Below are 23,258 nucleotides of genomic sequence, written 5' to 3' on the forward strand. Positions count from 1 at the left end.
CACACTAACACAGGCTTTTCCGGTGTTACACCGAAATCTGTAACTCAGAACGTGTGACTGTAGCGCCGTCTACCTCCTAAATCCTTTTGTGACTTTGCGGGAAAAATCGGAACGGGGAGAGGCATTAATAAAAACTATGCAAAAATAGCGTTATTTTCACTGTTAGTCTCGTTTGCTGTTACAGGTCATTTATGATCATAATATGAAAAACTACACAGTTTCAGAAACATTGGAAAGTTACGTATAGTTACTTTAAATAACCATATAACAATTATATTGACAGTTTGCAGTTGGTGACCATTAGCGTGTCAAAGTTCTCCAAAGTTAAACTCCATGAAGATGTTAGCTAATCATTTGATTTTAGCAATTCTGTTTGAATTGATATCTTTTGCTGCTTGATATAAATGCCCTCAGCCCTTTGATGATCTGACACTTACCTGGGAAAACTGTTCTGCTTCTGCTGAGCAGCTCTGCCTCTGAGAAACATCTGTAGAAATAAGAGTGAAGTAGGAGAGTTCTGGAGAAAACAGCAATAATCTAAGATAAAGCTTTTTTTAATGCCATGGATTCTCTATGCCTCTGCCAGCTGGAAGCATTTTATATTTCACAACTTGTTTGCATTGCTAATCCTTTTACATCCCACTTTGGCTTTGAGCGGCTTCAGAGGTATATTGCTCAGGAGACAGTAAACACTGATGTAGGCTACCATAGACATAAACACACAATGGGCTTCACTCAAAAGAGTGATGTCACTGGGAAAAACAATAAGTGTCAGCGGTGACCTGCCGAAGCGACAAAAGAAAAGAAAGAAATCGCTGTATGCATTCTTCTATTTTTCCCAGCATTTGGCCAAAACAGGAAATTGGTTTTCTAGTCTACACAGAAGACAATTTGTTTCGGGAGTAAACAGCTCGAGATGGGCAAATTCTGCTTATAGCATAAGAGGCTTATGGCAGACTCCAACAACAAGAGTTCACAGTGTCCATGAAGAAAATAAATGGGTAAACTTTCTTTTAAAATAAACGTCAGTTTTGGCTGTAGAGTTTTGAAATCACACTGAAACTTTATAGTAAGCAAAGGAACTATACGCAGGGCATCATCACAGCCTTGATGAGGCCATGGTGTGATTCAGTTAGAGCGTCGAGAGAGTAAACAGTGGAAATTTAATTTCCTCCAAAAGGCCATGTTAAATTCTTTTGAAAATCTAATAACTTCTGCTGGACCTGCGTTTGTGTTGTCCCGTATGCTGCTTAAAAAGCAATTGTGACCTGAGTGCAATCCTATGTTTGTATGTGCTGCAAAAGGGATATGTAGGGAATAAAATGTGTGACATAATCCAGCAATTAACTATCAGATTGATCTAATGATTGAAAACATATTATAACAATTGCTGGCTTTTCAGTAATTGCTCTAAATGTCTAACTGGCAGTCATGTATAAAGTACTTGAAAGCAATACTTGAGTAAAAGTACAAATATCTTAGCAGAAATGACCTTTTAGAATATTACTTAAGATAAGATAAGATAGACTTTATTAATTAATTGAGTAAAAGTCTGAGGCCACGTCCACACGTACCAAAACAATCTTTCCCCCCCCCCATCTTCCCTGGCATCATTTCAAGAATATTTGCATCCAAACGGATCCATTTGTAAATGACTCAACACGCTACTTCATATTCCAGGCCTATAGGTGGCGCTGTTTTTACAGAAATTACAGAAGAAGAGGCGGAGCATGCGCACAAAGCTTGCGCGCTGTATACAAACAGACAGTAGAAGAAGAAACCAAACACAAGAAGAAGACGACAAAAATGGCTGGTGCAAGGAAACCAGAATATCAGTATCTTCTCCAGCAGGAACACAAGCATGTAGTCCGCCATTGTTGTTGTTGTTGTTGTTGTTATTATGAGACGTCGTCGCGGGATAAGAGGTCGAGGGGTGTGGCGATGACATAATCAATACGCAAATATGCGGCTTCGCCGTCCAAACGAAGATGCAAGGGCGGCATTTTTGAATTTTTTGACCCTGGGACCAGGTTTCAAAAAAGTGCGTCTTCAGGCGGCGTGTTAACGGGATTCGTTTGGATGATCGGCCAAAACGATGCAAAACGTGCGTTTACACCAAAAAGCGTTTCCGTGTGGATGGCACTTTAAAGTATTTGATATTTACTGTACTTAAGTATGAAAAGTCATTTTCTGATATTAAATGTACTTAATCATTAGAAGTAAAAGTAAATAAAACCTTTCATTCTGAACTTGATTGTGGCTTCCCATATTCAGGGTTTGAACATCAAATTCAAACAATAGAATCTTTTTTTGTGTGAAAAATAATCTTGCAGTGGAGTAAAAAGTTAAAGTTTCCAGAAATATAAATAACCAAGTAAAGTACAGCTACGTGAAAATTCTACTTAAGTGCAGTAACAAAGTATTTGTACTTTGTTACATTACAACCCTGCCAACTGGTCCTCTAACTTACAGTAAACAACATACATCATTCGCCTCTGAAAACAATGACCATATGGCCTTTTCCTGCTCAGGCACCCCTTCCCAAGGGGGTTGACATCATTTGTGAGTGCCTTCAAAAACTGTTATATAAGTCTCTTTCTGATTTTGGATAATGTACGGTTCTGGCACAAAAAGTACTTTGCTAAGGTTAGGATAAGATTGTAGAGTGGGTTTAAAAAAAAAACTTGCAAGCATTGTGTGTCACAGTTAAACAAAGAATACCTAGCAAAGGCTAGAGAGGACCAAAAGAATCCATCATTGACATTCTGTCCTGGTCGTTATAATTCATAATTCACATGGTCACTAGAGGTCTTTGTCAGGCAAATGTGTCATATTACAGACTGATCTCATGAAGTGGCGTATCCATGACACGCCAATTCGTATGCCATTATTGGCGTGTTATCAAGATGCATACTTGCTTTTTAGCTTGTTTATCAATGCCGTTTGGCCTCCATTGACTTACATTACCTTGCGATTGCGTGTGAATTGACACCGTAGCGAGTAGTATGAAAGGGCGAAAATCTACGTAGGGGTGGAGGATGGGTCAAACACAGGACTTTCACCCAGGAGACTGGGGATCGTGTCCCGCGTGTGAAGTTTCCTAAACCCAAACCCGTTCTTCTTTTCCTAAACCCAACCCACGTGTGACGTTTCCTAAACCCAACCGTAGCCTCGCGATAACATGTAACCTCGCGAAACAAGCCACATGGCTTTAGAAAGTGGCGCGCTGTGACTGCCGTCCACTGTATACAGCGTAGACATAGTAGACGTACACGTGGATAGCTCAAAATGCGTACAGATAACACGCCACTTGGCTTGGAAAGTGGCGTGTATGTTTACGCAAAGTCATGATATCACGCTGCATATTAGGCATTTGGACAAATAACCGATGCTATCGTTTTTCTTACTTGTTCATTTGTCATTTGTAAATCTGGCCATACATAAGCACTGTGTAAAAACAGGGGAAGTGCACTTTACCTTTTTCACCTCTTTGTTTTTGTGTTGAACCACAGTGGGAAAAACAGATCTCTTTTAACATAGGAAAAGACCTGGTTCCTGAGCTGTTAGCAACTGATATTGCACAACCAAACACCAGAGGCCTACTATCAGTGTTTGGGCAGAGCTGCCTCTATTCATCAACAGGCTTATGAAAACAGTGGCCATTTTCTAGGAACTGTGCGTGTTGCTGTTTTCTTGAGTGATTGAAGACGCTTTCTCAGAAAAATCTCTTTTCATTGATTTGATGTACTTGTAATTTCATCAAAAGCAAGGCAATGCAAGGCACATTTCAGCAACAGGGCAATTCAAAGTGCTTTAGATATAACATTAAAGAGCAGTTGAAAACAATAAAAAAATATAAAAAAAAATATTAAATACGAGATTTTAGGACGCTAGTGTGGGACAATGTATAAGCCAATGCTCTATACACGTAATCCAGCCCAGAACGGCCGGTCCCATTGGACTTACTTTTTAATTCTCTTTATATGCTTACATAGATTGTCATACAGGTCCAATTTTCAACACTGTAACTTCAGTAACATTTAAAAATATATAAAATACGAGAATAACAGTTGCAGTGCAGTATAAGAAATTAACAATTACTTAAAGGTACATTGTGTAGGGATTTCTCCCATCTAGCGGTGAAATTGTATTTTGCATTCAAATGAATAGTGCTCTGTAGCGCCTCGCTTTTTCAAATGCGTGTTGCAACTATGGTAGCCTTTATGTACCAAGAAGCTATGACAACATGTCTTCCAATTTTCGCTTTTTTGGCGACGAGGATTCCTTCTCCTGTGGCTCTGCATAAGTATGATCTTCCATTTTGAACTAAAGTGCAGTGCAGGCTTTCAAATGTGCCGGGGCGGTGACAAGCGCCTCTCACTGATCTCCTTCTCCGTTTCAGCTGGTTTCAGTCACGTGACGCTGGCTCTGAACGAAAACGCGTTGCTAGTCGTTTATGTCCATCTCAGCGATTATAGTTTTTCAAAATGGCGGAACGACATGGAAGCCTCCTTGGACTTGCCCGTCCAATGTAAATCCAGATAAGAAATTCTTCGCTTACGAGGATAAGTCAGATCATTGGCAGAAGTCATTTTACACCAATGAGGACATATTTATGAATGAAGACATTGATTTTAGCTTATACAATACTTAAAACACTACACAGTGTACCTTTAAAGGAAGCAAATATTGCGTATTCGTATTAATCCAATTTAAAGATATTTCCCATTTAGAGATTATCAGTTGTGCCAAATTACAATCAAAGTTGAAAACCATCCAATCAGTTACAATCAGCTAACATCCTGTTTCTAACTGATTACTGATTGTGAATCATTCATCATTCAGTGAAGGCCTCCACCCTTCAAAATCACAACATCCCCACTGGATCATCTAAACCACACAGAAAGAAGTGATTGTCCAAATACACATATGCACACTGCATTCACTTTTGCTTTGGCTTTGATGTGCCTATTAACCAAAAAGCCAGATGCTTCCACTTCACATTCACTACACATTCAAATTCTCACAACATGCTTTGGAAAAAAATCCTTTCCAATTCCAAGGACTCCCTCCTCCAGAGTTCCCCTCTGAGAGGATAAAGCGTCGGATTTACCGCTTCAAAGAACTTTTAATCTCATATTTGCCTCAGCAAGATCTCCAATTCACCCTGCAGGAAGTCACCCAACCTCCATTATTGTTGAGGTGTATTATAGAACTCTGGAATTAAATTCTCCCAAAATGGTGCTCAGCTGCAGTTTTATTTCAAGCATTTGACTAAACAAATCAACCCCTAAACGGAATCCGGGCCCCTGCATTTTCCTGGGGAACAAGGGAATCCCTTTTACTTTTTCTCTCAAAATGCCAAGGTTAGAAGGTAGGAAAAAAATTCCATTTGATTGACAGAGAATCATATCAAATTGCCCACAGTGAGAAAGAGGAGAGGACACATATGGCTGCCCTCTATAATGGTCTTAACTGGAGCTTCAGATCAAAGCTGGACAGGTAGAGTACACAGACACATTGTATGGGTCCTGTGGTATTTGAGTTAAAGAATGTAGGATTACGCATCCATTCATATTACTATAGATAGATATATAGTACTTTTTTGTTAGTGAATATGGTCCATTGATGGTAAAAAGACTGGATCCAATCCAGAATTAGTGATGTTGACAGAATGGTTGAAATACCTGCACTTCTGCAGTCTTTCATTTTGGTCTTAAAATGCCCTGAAAATAAATTAGAGTTGTACCTCAGCCAGGTATTATTTAATCTGGCTATTGTTGAAATACCTTAGGTCAAGCCAATCCACTACTGGCAGCCATAAACTACACTTTGGCTTAACCTCAAGTATTTCAAGGTCTTTTGTTTCCTTTGAGGCATGTCAGAGACTTTTCAGACTGTGAAAACATTTCAAACTGGCGGCCCAGGTATTCAGATGGGGGACACTGTTCCCCCATGAAAAACAACATCATCAGTCATTTCAGCAAAGGCCCAATAATTCAGGTAACAAAGACCTCCAGATGCCCGTAAGGGTATACAAAACATGGGACTTTGACACATGAGAACGCTGTTTGTTTCATGTTTTACACCGACAGTCAATGTTGGGAATTTGTTTAGACTATGACCACAATTGTTTCCAAATCTTAACCAAGTACGTACAATTTATTTATAGTGCAAAAACAACAACTTAAATAAAAAATACAAGATGAAACATATTAAATACACAATTAAAATGACAAAGTAATACGTAAAAAATAAAGTGCAGACAGGTCAACCAAAAGCCTGTTCACAAAGGTAGTTCTTCAACTGATTATTAAAAGAGTCAACAACCCTGAACCTTGTTCAAGTAGTTATTTCAACCTAAACCAGGATCTTTCCCATACCAAGTCATTTTGGGAATAAACCTAACCAAACCTTAACCATTGCTATGTCAAATGAGAAAACAATTTAACAGTGATTTGTTAGAAGTTTCAAAGACAATGCCGTCTTCACTTCAGCAATTACAGACAACATATTATTGAGGGACTTGTTGAGATCTGGCCTAGAGAATAAATCTATATTTCTTGATCTGTTTAACAGGAAAAGGAGACAGAGATACAGTACTGGACAGTGAGGTTGTCCTGACCAAAATGAAGCTCTTCAGCAACTTCCAAGAGAGGTTCCTGATGGCCGAAGACAACGCGTCCACCACCTCCACCGTGTCTGTTACAAAGCAGGACATTTCGCACCCCGCCAAAGCCTCTGAGGTGAATTCCCATCTTGATGACAAGCCTGGACAGCCTCGGATGGAGTCTGACTCCGACTACTTGTCTGCCATTTTCTTACACTCTCAGCTGCCGAGGTTGTACAAGTTTGAGTCGGAGGACTCAGGAGTGGAGCTGACAAGTGGAGCTAACTCTCCGTCCACCCCGACAGGCTCTGAGCAGAGCTTCATGGTCCACAGTCGAGAGCCCTCCTGCAACACCTGCAACCTAAACTCTGACCCTACCACTCTCCCTGATAAACTAGTCACATATGCACAGAGCTCGGAGATTAAACAGGCAGAGGACTCAGTAGATAACAGTCTGAGCATAGCAGTGGATACTCAGGATAATGTGTTCATGCACTCAGAGGAACTCAGTTCAGCTGCGAGAGTGGAACTGCACATAGGTGAGGACGTGGATAGAGACCAGTGTATGGCTTCAGGAATCAGCCCTGAAAGGCATGAGGAGATGTCTGGACAGCTCAAGGAGAACAGTGCTGTAAGTGAAAGGACCTGCTTAGAGGATACGAGGTCTGGGAAGCAAACCTCAACAGGAGCCTGTGATGACATGGCGACCACTGACTTTCAGCCAGAGCCTATAAGGAGGAGTGCCACCAGTGACAGCCTGAGGGAGTACATGGACGAATGCTGCAGACTTAGTGAGGTAAGAAGAACATTATGTCCAAACAGCCACTGATATCCATACATATTCTGCACTTTATATGGGTGCAGGCTAATAAAGGTAGCCCAAATGTTCTTATCCCAAGCCACATCCTCCAGCTCTTCTTTGGAGACCTTTCTTCCTTGTTCCCGGGCCAGATGGGATAGGCTGTATAGCCCCTCCAGCAATTTCTGGGTCCATCCCAGGGTCTAGTCTAGACATGTTTACTCCAAAAATGTTACTTTAACATTTTTAAATCCAAAGTCACACATGAGGCTTTAAATGTACGTGTAGCAGATTGTCACCTGGCTTCACTTCGGTGTTCATCCACCCCAAATAGCCGATGCACAAACTGTACAGATGTTAGCTGTAGCTAGCTAGCAACATAGGTAACAACCATGTGCGTGCAGAGTATAGTCTGACCAACAGGGTTGTTTATGAGACATAACAGCATCGACATTTAAGAGTTAAAAAATCTGATAACAATGCATCAGCTGACATTCTTCTTCTTTTTTTAAACACATAACATTAACTTTTTTTTTTAAAGGATCCCTTAATTTTAGTTGTTAAAGTGCCCATATTATGAAAAAATCACTTTTTCTGGGATTTGGGGTGTTATGTTGTGTCTCTGGTGCTTCCACACACATACAAACTTTGAAAAGAATCCATCCATGCTGTTTAGAGTGAGATACAGTTTCTGAATGTGTCCTGCCTTCAGTCTCTGGGTGAGCTGGTCAAAATCTGCACGGCTTGTGATGTCACAAGCCGAAACGAGCAGGCTAACCGCAACCATTAGCTCGTAGCGCTAATGCTAACGCTAGCATGCTAACGCTAGCATGCTAACGCTAGCATGCTACCTCGTTCTCATTAGCAAAGCACTGCTACAACACACACAAGTTCACCATAATCTACAAAAGAACTACTTACATGCGCCCTCATTTAGAAGTCTCCCAGCTAATCCTGCCTTGTAACTGACCAAAGTTGTAAAAACAGCCTTTCTTTTACTGTCTATGGAGCTAGCTAGCTGACATGATCTACATCTGAGCTACTGGGCATGTGCAAGTGCTATCAAAGATAGTACATAAGAAGAAGAAGAAAAGAGGTCTCACTCTGTAGCTAAAACAGAGACCAGCTGAAAAGAGGATCTGCAGCAGTGAGAGAGAGCACTGCAGTACAACAAAAATATGGTGTTTTTTGAAAATTAAACCATGTAAACCTATTCTGGTACAACCTTAAAATACAATTATGAACCTGAAAATGAGCATAATATGGCTGCTTTAAAGAACAACGGCCAAGATATGTAATGAGCAGGATATTTTACAGGTAAAAAATAAACTGCTCTCTTGTTTTATGTTACCATAAACTATTTTTAGAATTTCTGTACTGTCATTTCATGAGAATTAAATAATCAGTCAGGCTCTAGTGCAGTGTACCTGTGCTGCATTAACATGACAGCTCTGCTTCTGACTAATTTCATAATGTGTTAGTTACTAATCTTCATAAACAGATATCTGTAGGCATCGGGACAAGATTTTGGTATCAGAAGCATTCTGGTTTTTGTTTGTAGTCCGTTTGTAGTCTGAGTAGTATTGACCAATCATATTTGAGTGGGCTTTGGTTGCATGCAGGTTAACAAAATCCGTGTGGACAGCAAACGAGGCAAAATGGTCGGAATGCAACCTGGGAACCTATTTGTTATCGTCTGACGATGGTTTAGCTTTTTAAAGAATGTATCTGCATTCATATCCTCTATTCTCAACTCCATTAAAGTAAAGTAAACTTTGCCCAGATTTCTGCTGGCTACACCAGAACCCCGAAAAGTTGGCTGTTGCCCCCAGAGTAGTCTATATCGACGACATTTAATTTCCGGGATTGTTCAGGTGCCGCCAGAAATTCCACTGGATGTCTGTTATCTCCTGCCGTCTTTGTGTTGGCGTTCTAAACTCCGGTGGATTTGTGAGGACTATGGTTAACTGCTCCTCAGATCTCTGCTGGACTAAATCCAGACAGCTAGCTAGACTATCTGTCCAATCTGAGTTTTCTGTTGCACAACTAAAACTGCTTTTGAACGTACACATGTTCCACCAAAAAAAGTTCCTTCCTGAGACTATTTTGCAGAGGCACCGTGGCTCCATCCGGCGTATAGCGCCTCCCAAGACGATTGTGATTGGTTTAAAGAAATGCCAATAAACCAGAGCATGTTTTTCTCCCATCCCAGAATGCTGTGTGGACTAGCCAGACTTCCTCTGCAGCGCTGTGAAGGAAGGTCTGGCAATGTGGGACTACCCCCAGAAGCTAAGTCACTGTCAGACCGATAGCTGATGGGTTCTATGATTGATTAGTTACTAACCTTCAGCATTCATGTTGGGCAGCTGTGGCTCAGGTGGTAGAGCGTCTTCTACCAGTCAGAAGGTTGGCGGTTCAATCCCTGGGCCCTGCAGTCAATTCAGGGTGTCCTTGGGCAAGACAGTTAACCCTGAATTGCTGCTGATGCATCGGTATGAATGTTTATCTGATGAGCAGGTTGCACCTTGTATGCCAGCCTCGCCCACCAGTGTTTTCATGAATGTGTGTGTGAAAAGTGAGGGTAAACGAGTGTAAAGCGCTTTGAGTAGTCGCTAAGACTAGAAAAACGTTATATAAATGCAGGCCATTTACATTTACAATACATTTCTGTGTGTGAGTGTGTAGTATGTTTAGTGCTTCCAAAACTGAATGAGGACAAAACGGAATATGGACAATTATAGTTCCTCCCTTTTGAGGGAGCAACGGAGATATTTTGTCTTCTGTCATTATCTTTATTTTAAACTCTTTCCATCTATGTCAACAGGTAATTGCATCACTGCAATTGAAATAAGGTTCACATTTATCATATTTAGTGCATTTATAGGTATGATTAACACATCAAGGCCCTTCGATTTTCAGATTCTGTCTTTAACTAAGTAGCTGAACAAAAGAATGTGAAAAGCACTGAAGCTGTACCTATGCTTTGACCTATTCCTATGCCAGAGAAATGACAAAAAAAGCCACTGTACTCATTCATAAGGGGCATGCTTTATTCATGTTACGGGAAAAAGTTATTTTCTTGTTCACATCCAAAATGGAAGAACAAAGTGGGCTCTAAAGAGAGAGCACCTGACAGCTGTGGAAGCTGCAAAGTCATAATCAGCTGTTTGATGTTCCTGAAAACATCACAGTCAGGCTTTGAGACTATCTCTCATTGCTATTAGAGTGAGAATCTAATACATGCGTATGAATGATGTTTTTGATTGGAGGGGAACAAATTGTGGAAATAATACTAAGAAAAGGCTTAAAGCATTTTTTAAGTTACAATCTTCTTTCCCAAAAGAGGATATAGTTTGAAAGAGTAAATTAATTATTAGTATTAATAACATTTCTATTGAAATTTTTACCAGTTCAAAATAGACCTACTAACAAATCTGTTTGACCGATACTGGATTTATGAGGTAGATACCAAAATTCCCTAAAAATTACATTACTATGCAATTTAGCCTGGCCTCTATTATCTGTGTTAGAACAGGAGTTTACAGCTACGCTAAGGCAGTCTTGTCTCAAGCTAAATGATAGCTATAGCATCAACATGCTAATATACTTACAATGACAATGCTAACAGGCTTATGTTTAACAGGTGTAATGTTTACTACTGTTACCGTCGGTGTCTCACATGTTAGCATGCAAACATTCATAATTAACACTACACACAAAGTACAGCTAAGCCTGATGGGAATGTCATCATTTTTGCAGGTATTTGGACATAAACCGAAGTATTTGACAAATCAAAATTATGACCTGATCATGGTCCTTAAAAAGGTCAAGGGATCAACTATTACTTTTCATCCTGAGGGGAACATGGCAATCCATCCAATAGTTGTCCACCATCCTCCTCTTCCTCTCGATCTTCCAAAACAATGTCAAGCTCAAAGGCCTTTCTGAAGACAAGGCTTTTATCATTGCTGGCACATTGGGCTAGCCAAAACACGAGCTTACACTCAGACAAAGGGCATTACGGTGGGGAGGGCATGCGTTACAGTGCACGGCAGCTTTTCCATGGACTTGCATGTCATGCAGCACCTGTTCATCTCTGCAGAGGGACTGGAGATTTTTCTAGCGATACTGTCGTTGACCACCTGCCCCTTCTCTCATCTGAATCAACCCCCCCCCGCCCCACTGTTTTCCAAGCCCAGAGCTTGGCGGCCTACCTGGATGCATCAAATAGGTGTCAAATATCTCAAATTACTCACATATTTACCTAGATAAAGGCTCTTTGATAGGTCCCTGGAGCCCCTGTAAGGTAATGGCGTGTGGCAGTGGCTTTTAGGGGCCCAGCATGACAGACTCTGGAGGTACATGAAGGTAAGGTGGTGTTGCCCCCACGGTCATCATTATCACTTGTCAGCACAGCTAATAATGTAATTCCTTTCCCTGCTTAATGGAACTCTGTAGTCCTTGGCAGAGGGATATTGGATTTTTCATGCCTCAAATATGTGAACATGAAGGACTTTGTCTGTTTTACCCACGTGCCTTTTCTCTTCTACTCTGTTCCTCTGTAAAGTATGTCATTGAATAAAACAATAATGGATTCTAGTACTCCACAAGTTTTAAGATTCAGATGTAAGAGAGACTGTATAATAGTGTGCATTGCTGTCATATTTTTAACATCAGGTAGTAACAGTGATCATATGGACCTTTTTATCTGCATGTCTGATATCACACCTGGCATCAATATTCAAAGCATACCTACCTCATCAGTGCTAGTGTGAAATGTAATTAATGAAGCCTGGAGGCTTTTGGTTGACTTGAATGCCTCAGCTGCACAACATACGTGAGAACAGCACAGATGTGCTCCTGCCTTCATTGGAAGGGTTGTTTTCAGTCACTTACATCACCCTGTAAAGACCCCTGTAAAGTCTATTACATTTCTGTCAATGAATACAAACTAAACAATAATGTGACCGACAGACTGATCAACAAATGAACTAATTACTGTTTTAATGCAAAGACTCCAACCTGTATTAATAAGCAGCATCTTGCATTTCAGTAATGTTATGTCTTCGCCAGTAACGTTAGGTAACATTACCTGTTCAAGAAGGGAAAAAGTAACAAATGTATAGACTTTCATCAAGAATTCATCAACATTTCAACAGAAAGTTAGGCAACAAATTAGCTCGGACATACCATAAAAAATGCAGGCCAGCACGCATATATAAAAAGTTAAGCTAATGCTAGCGTTACATTATTGCATTAACTTTATTGTTACTTTTAGTTTGAAATCTTTCATGTTTATAGATTCGTAGGTTATTGGTAGGAATAAGAGCAGCATAAATAGGCTGTCAACCGTCTGAGGGCTCAGTTGTGCTCCAACCAAAGTGCTTTCTGTAACCTTCTGGATATTTACAGCATTATCGCCCCCCCTCTATGACAGCAGGCTTTTCACACAGTCCTCAACTGTGGCCGTTCAAAACAGCTATGAACACTTTTATAAAAAGGGTATCTCAAATCAAGCACTCTAAATTGGTTCATAGCTGTAATGTAATAACCACATACCCCAGCTACGACTTCTAATTCCTTTGCACAGTAAGTATCAATTTGCGTCTGAGACTAACAAACTGATAGATGGTGCTGGAGGGAAGCTGTTCAACCGCACACACTGCCATGATACAGAGCTGGTTTAAAATCAGCAAAGTATCCCTTTCAGTGTGCGCTATATTAACCCTTGTGTGTTGTTCGGGTCTGTGGGGCCCGTTTTCAATGTTTGCTAGAAGAAAAATGATGCTATTTATTATGTCTTCTAACTCAAACTCATTGGCCTTGGCTAATTTTCTGTGAAGAACATAAAAATAACTTATTTTCAATGACTGCACATGGTACACCCCACACACACACACACACACACACACATAACTATTACATATGAGGTGTTCAGGTCTACTGGACCTGAGTGTAATAATTGTAGGTGCTATGAAACTATGTTGTCTTTCTGCACCTGCTATTCCCACACAAAGTTACACAATTGTTACATTTCAAGCACTTTCATCTGTTCTGATTAAGTTCTAAGAAATAAGCACCAATAATGATCAAAAATCTTGTTTATATTTGTTTTCTCACAAAAAAAAATGAAAATGATCATATGATCATAAATGTGATCTTACAGGGGTAAATGGCAAATATGAACCATAAACGATGTATATATCATTGGTAATTGAGCTAAAGTAAACATCTGTTATCTGTTATGTGTTTTTACATAAATTGTTATGGCTGTATTGATTTAAAAGCCTAATGATGTGGTGGGCCCACCAGACCCGGGAACATTGGCTGTGTAGCAAAAATATGAACACCACACAAGGGTTAAGATTTTTTCAGTGTGTTATGTTGCCGTCAGACAGACCTTTCTGATGGGGAACTGAAGCTGCTCTCTTCAAAGCCACCAGACTCTATTAATAAAAACAATCATTTTACCTGGCAGGACACAGTGTTCTACCACTGCCTCGATCGTTAGTTTGTTTCTGTTATTGTGTGACTTTTGTGAATCTGAACTAACTCTTTAGCGTTAGCAAAATAAATAGCCTATGCTGTTACCTACATTCCATAGCAACCGCCTCGATATGTGCAGGCAGCCAGCTCAGCAGAGCATATTTTATTGTGTATTTGTATCGGATCGAACAACTGTGATATAATCACATATCACGGCCTTCTGAGCTATTGCTGAACTGCCTCACAATGCGGTCGGAAAACCTGTTGTACGAACTTGCTCAGTTAGTATACACTCGCGAGGATAGGTTCACATTTTTCAAGGTTTTCCTTAAACAATAAGACAATATTTCCGTACCACACTGGCCTCTTTACAGCCAGTGTGGTACAGCAACCAAAAACGTCCCTTCTTAATGTGATTCCAATGTAAGTAATGAGGGACAAAATCTCAGGAGGAAGCTGCCGTCAATATAAGGCTTCAGCACACTGAACTTCAGCATGCATTCTAATACAGAAGGTGGATTGTGGATTTTGTCCTCCATCTCTTACAATGAAATCATGTTAGGAAATGATCTCTTGATGGCCAGTATGGACAAAAGGAACCATAATAGAACCAAATCCTCTTTCAATGTAACAAAGTGCATGCAAGTGTATTAAGATATGAACTTTTCCTTAAAATCTTCTGGAAGTTTGCTGAAGAAATACATTTGCATGTATTTTTGCAGCTCTCTAACCAAAGCTCTGTGATCCCCCATTTGCTGTAAAGTGCACTATATTTAATTTACCACATTGTGTCCAAATTGTTAGTTTGAAATGTATGCACTATCAACCCGTTCTCACTCCCAACTCGTAAAATATAGACCCATGGTCATTGGCTGTCAGCGTCAGATACGGCGCAATAAGCACCCCTCAGCGTGTGTATGGAACACACCGGGCAGAGCAGCAGCTCCGCGGCGCATGAAGATGATGTAGTTTTAAGAGCGACAATGGTAGCGAGTAGTATTAAAGCCCGAAATTCCGTGTGGGGAGTTTGATTGGGGTGGTAGATGGGTCAAACACAGGACTAACCCTAACCCTAAACCCAACTGTCGCGTTTTTCTTTTCCTAAACCCAACTGTCGCATTTAGATCAGACGCTAAAGGGGACTTTTAGGGTCAATAACAACGCCAAATGCACCTGACTAAGCGTCCGTAATTTACACGATGAGAGTGAGAATGTATTGGCACTATATAGTCCCCTCAAATATTCCAATAATGCAATTTTATGTTAATAATCCAATTGCGCATTTGATAGATGCAACACCTGTTGCAGCTACACATTTTTACAGGTAAACTATCTTAACCATTTACCTCGCAATAGATGAACAAGGGAAACTGTGCACATTAAAGATGGCAACCACTGTCGCCTCAGAATGCATAGAGGACATCAAAAATCAAAAAGCAAACATTTCCGTTAAAAAATTTGACTCAACTTTTGTTTTTTGTTGACTACGATACTAACCTAACAGTAATAAAAGAACTAAAATGTGACTAAACATTGTATACATTTTCATTAAAAGACCAAATCAAAGTCAGGTGCCAAAACTAACACTGGACAGGACAACTCCAGCATATAGTGTCCTCCGGGTCCTGCCTGACTGCTTTGAAAGCTATACTGCAGGGAAGTGAGGCAGAAACACTATCTGTGTGTGCTGAAAAGACAGGGGTCTGGCTGGGAGAAGCAGCGTACGTGCTTAGCCCGTACCTTCCTCCCTATCTGGATGCTCTACACATCTGGTGCTTCATTCCTTTCCAACACTGTCATCTTTAGGAAAGTATTTTGGACGTACCAAAGATAATGGAAACATCTACAAGTGCGGGTCAAAGAAGGCCTCAGTTTCCCCGGTGATCTTGGATATTATTGTCTTATCATGCTCTTATTTAATTGTGAAAGAGGTAAAAATGATTGCCGAATCGTCCTAGCAATCATCACATAAATACAATGCTTACTTGTTTAAAACATATGTCCCACATAAACGCAGAGTCTCTGTAGCCATACAGAGGAAAAGTCCAAATCCGAATAAAAGACTGGGTGTTTCCAACACAGTTCTTTGGTTCTATGGTTGTGATATTATAGGCTGTATGAATAACTTGACTGGCTTGGTCACACCTGTATATGTGGAACCATTTGAATGTGGTTCTCCAGAAAGTTTTAGCCACACTAGAAAGCTTGCTCTATCTACTATGTAGTTCTTAAGACTGAAACATGTTAACAAATATCTGCAAGTAATAAAATTTGATACAGATATATATGGTCTCCAGAGGATGAATCGTGTTGATGTTGGTGATCCCCTGCATTCATACCCAATGCACCAGCAGGTCCATATTTTATTTAGCTGTAGTTTGTGTTTTAGTTCTAACGCTGATTCAGCAGCATCCACACTATTGTTAGCCATATCTTTATTATTCTGACTGCTTCCGTACGTTTCAGTCACTTACAACGTCTGCATATTTTCAGCTACAGGAACCATTCAGATATGACACACACACACACACACACACACACACACACACACACACACACACAAAACTTAGATTTGTTCAGGCTTTTTTAAGCTTTCAGCTAGAACATCTTTTTTACATTACATTCAACTTTTAAAGCCAGTAATGAAGTTTAATGTCAGCTTTTTAGCATTCACGCACATTTTTCCTGCAGGAATTAGCGGTCGATGTATGCACCAACCCTCACTTATGATCATGAGCTTTGGGTGTTGACAGAAATAATGAAATTGCAGGTACACCCGGACAAATCAAGTTTGTTTTGGGGGAGGAACTCGGATTAGTAACAGACAATATTCTCCTGGCTCTCTTTCACTCACAAGGCTTTGTTTATCTGAATTCCTGCTAAGACTAATGGGACAAATGGTTGATCTGACGTCAGCCGCTAGTGGTCACCTCAGACAATATCGGATTCAGTATTGCATGCAAATACAAGCACATACTGTTTAGTCATTGTATGCCTCTAGCATAATCCAAACTTGCATTATTTCACATCCTTGTCACCTTAGTTAGTTCCATGTGTCAGACATTATTGGCCCTTGTCAGCGGAAACTCAGAGGAAGTGCAGCAGGGTGTGTGTGTGTGTGTGTGTTTGTATGTATGTGCTTTCCCATTTTAAAATGGGTCTATGCACGCATAAGAGGGCATTCCTGAATCTCACTCTCTCTTCCCGGCTGTGGATCACTCAGTGGTCTCTGTGGGGCCATGGATAAGATCAGCCCCAGCCCTGATAATGTGCCTGTCTCAGCCTGCATGGCCTGTGGTTACAGACCCTCCCCCTCATCAACAACTACCCCTGAGGAAGTGAGGGTCATCTCCTGGAAGGAATACCCTTCCTTATCTTAATTAGCCACCAAAATACTACTAGGTCTGGTAGCCTGGATGCTGTAAAGTCAACAGATGAGGAAATCCAACTGATAAATATTACATTAACCCTTTGAACTTGATAGATGCAGTTTGTGTCCAAAACTGATGGGGTTGATGAGAGCAGTGCGATTGAACCAAAACAGCAAATGTGCGGGTCGTAAAATCCAAACATTGTGCTACAAGATGCTAAAATGCTCCATAGAGCTGAGGAGGACTGTAGAGTTGGTGATAAATTACTCCTTGAATAAAAATATGACCAAACATTACATACAACTAAGCATAATTGCCCAGTGAGCTGTAATTAAACCTATGCCCAGAGGCAATGTTGGCAGGACATCTTTGTCCCAGCTATATATGATGACATATGATGAATCCCATATTATGTACTATGATGAATGTGTAAAAAAAAGCTAAAGGCAATGAAAACTGTCCTCCTGGCTAGACGGGGGTCACGGGGTGGAACCGGCCCCCCTGTAATAAGATTGCCCCTCCCCCTCCCCATCCATTGGATTAGAGTGCTGTCAATCTGACAATTGTGATTACCGTTGGATCAGAGTACTGTCACTTGGCTACGTGTTCTGCCAATCTTTCCAGCCCTTGTCACATAACCAATTAATGTTTCCATGACGACTATCCAAAATTCTGATACCATGGAACAGCACTGGAACTGTTTTTTTTTTAAAGTGGCAGACTGAGCCTATAGAAAATGTGTATTGTATTCAGATATACAATTTGTTTAAGATGAAACTAATAATGAATGTGATGTTTTATTTAGCAGAATTACATTGTTTTTCTATCCTATCCAATATTTACTATATTTCTTAGCAGATTTTCTATGCTGACTGATTATTGGTCCCCCCCTGTCCATACAGTGTCTCGTGTGGGAATGGGTTCCTGGTTGTGTGATCCACAGAGGGTTTGTCCATTAGAGGAAATGAGTGATGTCAGTCCTGCAGCCTGTTATGGCTTCTGGCCCATTGTTAGGCCGCTGTCTCCATCTCAGTTCCCAGTTGCCTGACTAGAGTTTCGGTGTCAGCAGCACGGAAAAGAGGGGGTAAAGACCCCGTCCTGAACTCACATCCTGCTTTTGTTGGGACACTTTTAGGAATGTTGATCATTGGATAAATATTTGCTCAAAAAAATCCTTTTATTTTGTATAGCTGAAAAACAGCACCTCCTGGCCGAGGAGAAAAACAAATCAAGGTTGCCATCCTTTGCATCCTTCCCTGAGTTCTTGGTGATGCAGCAACTGTAATTATTTTGCTCTTAATAGCAGCATGTGTGAAGCAAGCATAACTCAAATATTTGTTGATTGTGTTACAACAACTTCATTTCTACCATGGGAATGTGGAAAATAAGTTGTTTTTTGGATGATATTAAAATGGGGTCTATTTGCCAAAGACTATGCACATTTCCAAACTTTATTGTGCACCATGTCAATACATTTATTTCAAATTCTACATGAAGTCTCTCCTGATTGAACATATGATGTTGATGAGGTTCTAAATGGACATCCACTGAATGTTTGAAGTGATAATTATAAGGCATAATGAAACCTTACAAACTATCTTAAAAAGCAGGTTTATTTGAATGAACCACTTTCAGCAGTTCTACAGTTTAGTTTGTTTATTTGCACAATAAAATCAAGACAACAATAACACACAAAACAGTTAAATAATAAAAAAATAAAGATTGTGCAGGTGAGATTAAGAAAACCCCTAGGGGCTTATAGAAGGAGTCACACCTAAGGAAGAGAGGAATAATATAGATAATGAACAATTACAATTACAAGTGTCCTAAACAAAAAACCACAAATTGAACACAAGTAAGCACTGAATAAAAAAAATAAAAATAAAATAAAAGCATAAGGTTGGATACATAAACATCAAAGGCATAAAATAAATTAAAAGAATATAGATAAAATGAGGATATGTGGACTGATGTGTGTATGTGTGAGTAACAATGACAGACAGCAAGGCCAAACAAAATGTCATATGAATAGATGTCTGTGATCTGATGTATGAATTCAGATCAATACAGATAGTTAGGTTTGGTTAGTTAATCATATAATAAGCTTTATTGTTCGAATAACACATTCCCATTTTAATGTCAAATGAAATGACCAAATATGTTCTGGCTCCATTGGTCTTTTAACAGTTAGAATCGTTTAGGTTTTCTTTCTTTCAGTGCACAAGCTGTTATTTAGTTCATATGTCATCATGTAGGCTGTAAGTATAACTCTTCATTATGAAAATTAAATTGATGATGTTCTCTTCTAAAATCAGAATTCTTTCGTAATAAATCTAAGAAAGCGAGACATTTTGAAGAATATATATATATATATTTACTTCATATACAGTATGTGGTTCACATTAAACTGTCTGGGTCATGAGCCAGCTAACTTTCAATAAACCTTTGCACTTATAGAGGTTTGGGATTAAGGACTTGTTGCTACGACAACAGTTCCAGACACATTTTGAGCCAGCTTTGAAGAAACAAAAAATCCATACTCATGTCATCAACAGTCCAATCGGAATAACTCAGCAATCCACGTACCCGGGAGGCAGTACGTACCAGTGCAGAGCCAATATGAATTGAACTCGCAAAAGTATCCATACAGAAGAACTATTTGTGCATTTGCATTAAATATAGGATCAAGGGTCTGAAAATGCCATGTTCAGCACCATCCTGGCTTGGGCCTGTGCCCCTTGGCCACCGTGTTCCAAATGTGTTGCAAAGGCCACTAAGCAAAGGCTGAACATGGGTTTCTCCTGCCTTTGACTCGGTGCGTTACAGTAGGTCTTCCTACCTTTCCCTTATATCAGTGTCCGTGGAGATTTTGTTGCATGATAATTTCAGAAGCTTTTCCATCCTGACATACAATGATGTACATTAGGGGTGGGGGAAAAATATTGATCCAGCATAGTATCGCGATATTTTCCGTGGCAATACTGTATCGATACACAGACACCAAGTATGGATCTATTGTTATATATGTGTTGGTCAGTTTGTCTGATTGACAATCCCATTTTGCAGCAAAAAAATTGAAGTGAGATGAACAAACAGAGAAATGTGTCTTTTTAGATAAAACACATGTTGACAAAGTTTCCTTTTGGGGACATCATTTGAAGTTGGGAAAAAGGTAATAAATTACAATATATCGCAGAATATTGCAATATGTTTAAAATCACATTAATATCGTATCGTGACATAAGTATCGTGATGATATCGTATCGTGAAGCCTCTGGTGATCCCCACCCCTAATGTACATGGTGAATCAATCCGGATGACTCTCATGAATACGATCAAACTTAAACTCAAATCACAAATCAGTCATGCCAAAATGACTGTCCTTTCATATCCAACACAATGCAAAAGTTAAGTCTATGAGTAAAAAAAAATAATGGAAAAAAATGTTGTCTAGCTTACTCCTGGTACAATGACTAACCCGCACACCTTCTGTTTGTCCAGGCACAGCAGAGTCCCAACCCTCTGGGTTCAGGCCTGGGTTATCTGCAGCACATCTGCCAACTCATCGAGAAGATCGGCCAGCTGCAGGAGACCAACCTCCAGCTGCAGAGGCACATCTGCAGCCTGCAGAAGGACGACAGGATGACAAAGACCAAAGAGGTGTGGGACTGTTCGTATACTTATTTTTTCTCAGGGTGTACCTCTGTTACAGGAGCTTGACCCATTCTTCAGGCTAAAAGTCCAGTTGTTAGATTAATGTCACATATCAAAACATTAAAACAAATTGGTTGAAAGTAAATTGTGAAAGTGTGAACTTGTGATTTTAAAACTGAAAAAAATAGGATTCAAACACTTGAAAATAAGTTATAAAATTGTGTAGCTCTGTTGTAGCTCATCACTGCATCCTGGGCTGAGCGCCGCCCAGGACAGCTGTGATTGGTTTAAAGCTATAGTGCATTGTTTTCTGTCGTCCCCATGAGGAATTCTAAGTAACGACAACACCTCTGTTGTTCAGTCCACATGACACAAGCCTTCAATAATCTCACACCCCCACCCCTCCTCCACACAGTTGCTAGTAGCCAAGGAGGACACGGAGGATTAAAAAAACATGATGGACTCTTCAGAAGAGGTCATTATCTTCACTTGAGTTTCTGCGCGGGAAAGTCACTGGACGCCACAATCTTCTGAACATAGTCACACTGAGAAATCCAGAGAGAGTTGTGTGGAGCTGATAGTCTTAATTAGCTTTGCAGCAACTCATTTGGCAATGGCTTGAATATAACGGACGTTCATTAATATCGAAAAAATGTTACGCACTAAAACTGTAAAGAAACACAAACAGAATAGATAAGCGATGTAGCCAGACCATACTCTAAGTGCTGACACAGCGAGACTAGGGGTGTTTTGACATGTATTTCTGATGTGTTATTGTCTGTCTGATCACAAATCACGTTCAGAATGCAGAGCTGAAAGAGCAGATTCGAATCTCTGAAAAGGGTGTGTTGCTTGTCTGCAAAGCAAGTTTCGTAACTTTGAAGACAAATATTTCAGACATTTAAAGCTTTAGTGCTTTTTATGAGCTTTACTTTTTACTTTTTCAAATCTTAGTTTTAAGGTTTTGATATGTGATGGTAATCTAAGCTCGTGCAGGTGCACAGGTTTATCAAACTCCTGAATGAGAGTACCAATTATCATTTTCATCTGAGGCATTGACCCAGATTTTTCACGGTGAAGATAAACTCTTCAAGCCATGGGTCGTAAATTCTGGCCTTGTGTCACAGAGAACAATGCTGTGTAACGTTGCCAAAGTTTTCTAAAATGAAGGCCATGTGCCGAGGATACTATATTTACAACCTTCACTCTTTGCACTAAGAGAAAATGTGTACTGAAACTGCTAAGAAAAAAGCAATGTCAGCAGGCAATCTGCCTTTCTTCTTTGGTGAGCGACCTTAATTTGTTTATCAGTAAGCTACAAAATCCAGAGCCTCACCAGATCTCAATAACTATGCAGCTCTGGGTGTTATCTCAGTGCTCCAAAGACACACTCGTCATTTGTGTTGTTTTTGCAATGTTTTATCAGAAGTATTTTTTAGCCAGGGTGGGCATTTTCCCTGTGCAGTGAGATAAAAGTATTGGTTTCATTGCTCCAAATATTGTCAAAAGGCCAAATCTTTTGTGTAATCTATATATCATTGGTGTTTGCTTTGTTAAATTTGTCTGCATTAAGAGTGCCCCTTCCTGTATGTCTGTGGTTCCCAGTGGGCATGGATATTTGGGACCAGCTGAACAAACTGATTCTGTAATTTGATCGGTGCAATATCTGTGTGGGTGGGAAGAAAAAAGTATATCAAGTTAACCAGATAACCAGATGGGAGGCCGTGGTATGATGTTTATGTCACTGATGACTTTAGATGGTTGTAGAAATTGCCATGTGTGGGTCATAAATGCTGTGCATCATTGTCATCTTGAACAACATACTTTGGCTGATGTGAGGCGTAAAAGTTGTGCCAAGTCGGATATATTATAATAATGAATTGGATGTTGACATGACAGCTGCTTACAACTCGGACACGGGTCATTTCACTAACTTTGATTTGACATGTGTGCAGCATTAACCCCATCTGTTACTCTGTGACCCTGTATGTTGTGCAATGGGGGGAATGGAATCACAGAGGGCTGAGGTTACAGGACCACCCTTTGCTGTGATTTTTGATCGCCTTTTTATTTTCCATCACCACATCTAAGCTCATCAAAGAAAGAACACTAACACTAAGTAGACCCCTCCTCTCTCTAACGCAGGACAAACACAGCACTGGGGGGAAAATTTACAAAGAATGGCATGTGGCCGCTGATAGCACCATGAATTGTGCATCACTTGCAACCACTTGCAATTTGGTGGCCTCTGGCAAATTCTACTGCCACTTTTCCATCACATACACTGATCACTGATTATTGCATTTAATGAGTTTTCCTCCCAATATTTTTTTGTTTA

The 23,258-nt window shown here is 40.1% G+C and overlaps 1 protein-coding gene across 2 annotated transcripts in view; it reads left to right on the forward strand.

The window, feature by feature from the left end:
- Positions 1–23,258, forward strand: part of si:ch211-250c4.3 (uncharacterized protein LOC100535981 homolog) — a 61,858-nt gene that overhangs the window by 16,338 nt on the left and 22,262 nt on the right. For both annotated transcript variants that reach the window (XM_036003716.1, XM_031300373.2), the window contains exons 2-3: positions 6,580–7,406; positions 20,768–20,926. In XM_036003716.1, the coding sequence (XP_035859609.1) occupies positions 6,580–7,406; positions 20,768–20,926 (986 nt within the window). The remainder of the gene's footprint in view (positions 1–6,579; positions 7,407–20,767; positions 20,927–23,258) is intronic.

This window comes from Sander lucioperca, chromosome 7, assembly GCF_008315115.2.
Source record: "Sander lucioperca isolate FBNREF2018 chromosome 7, SLUC_FBN_1.2, whole genome shotgun sequence".
In the NCBI taxonomy this organism is placed as follows: Eukaryota; Metazoa; Chordata; class Actinopteri; order Perciformes; family Percidae; genus Sander; species Sander lucioperca.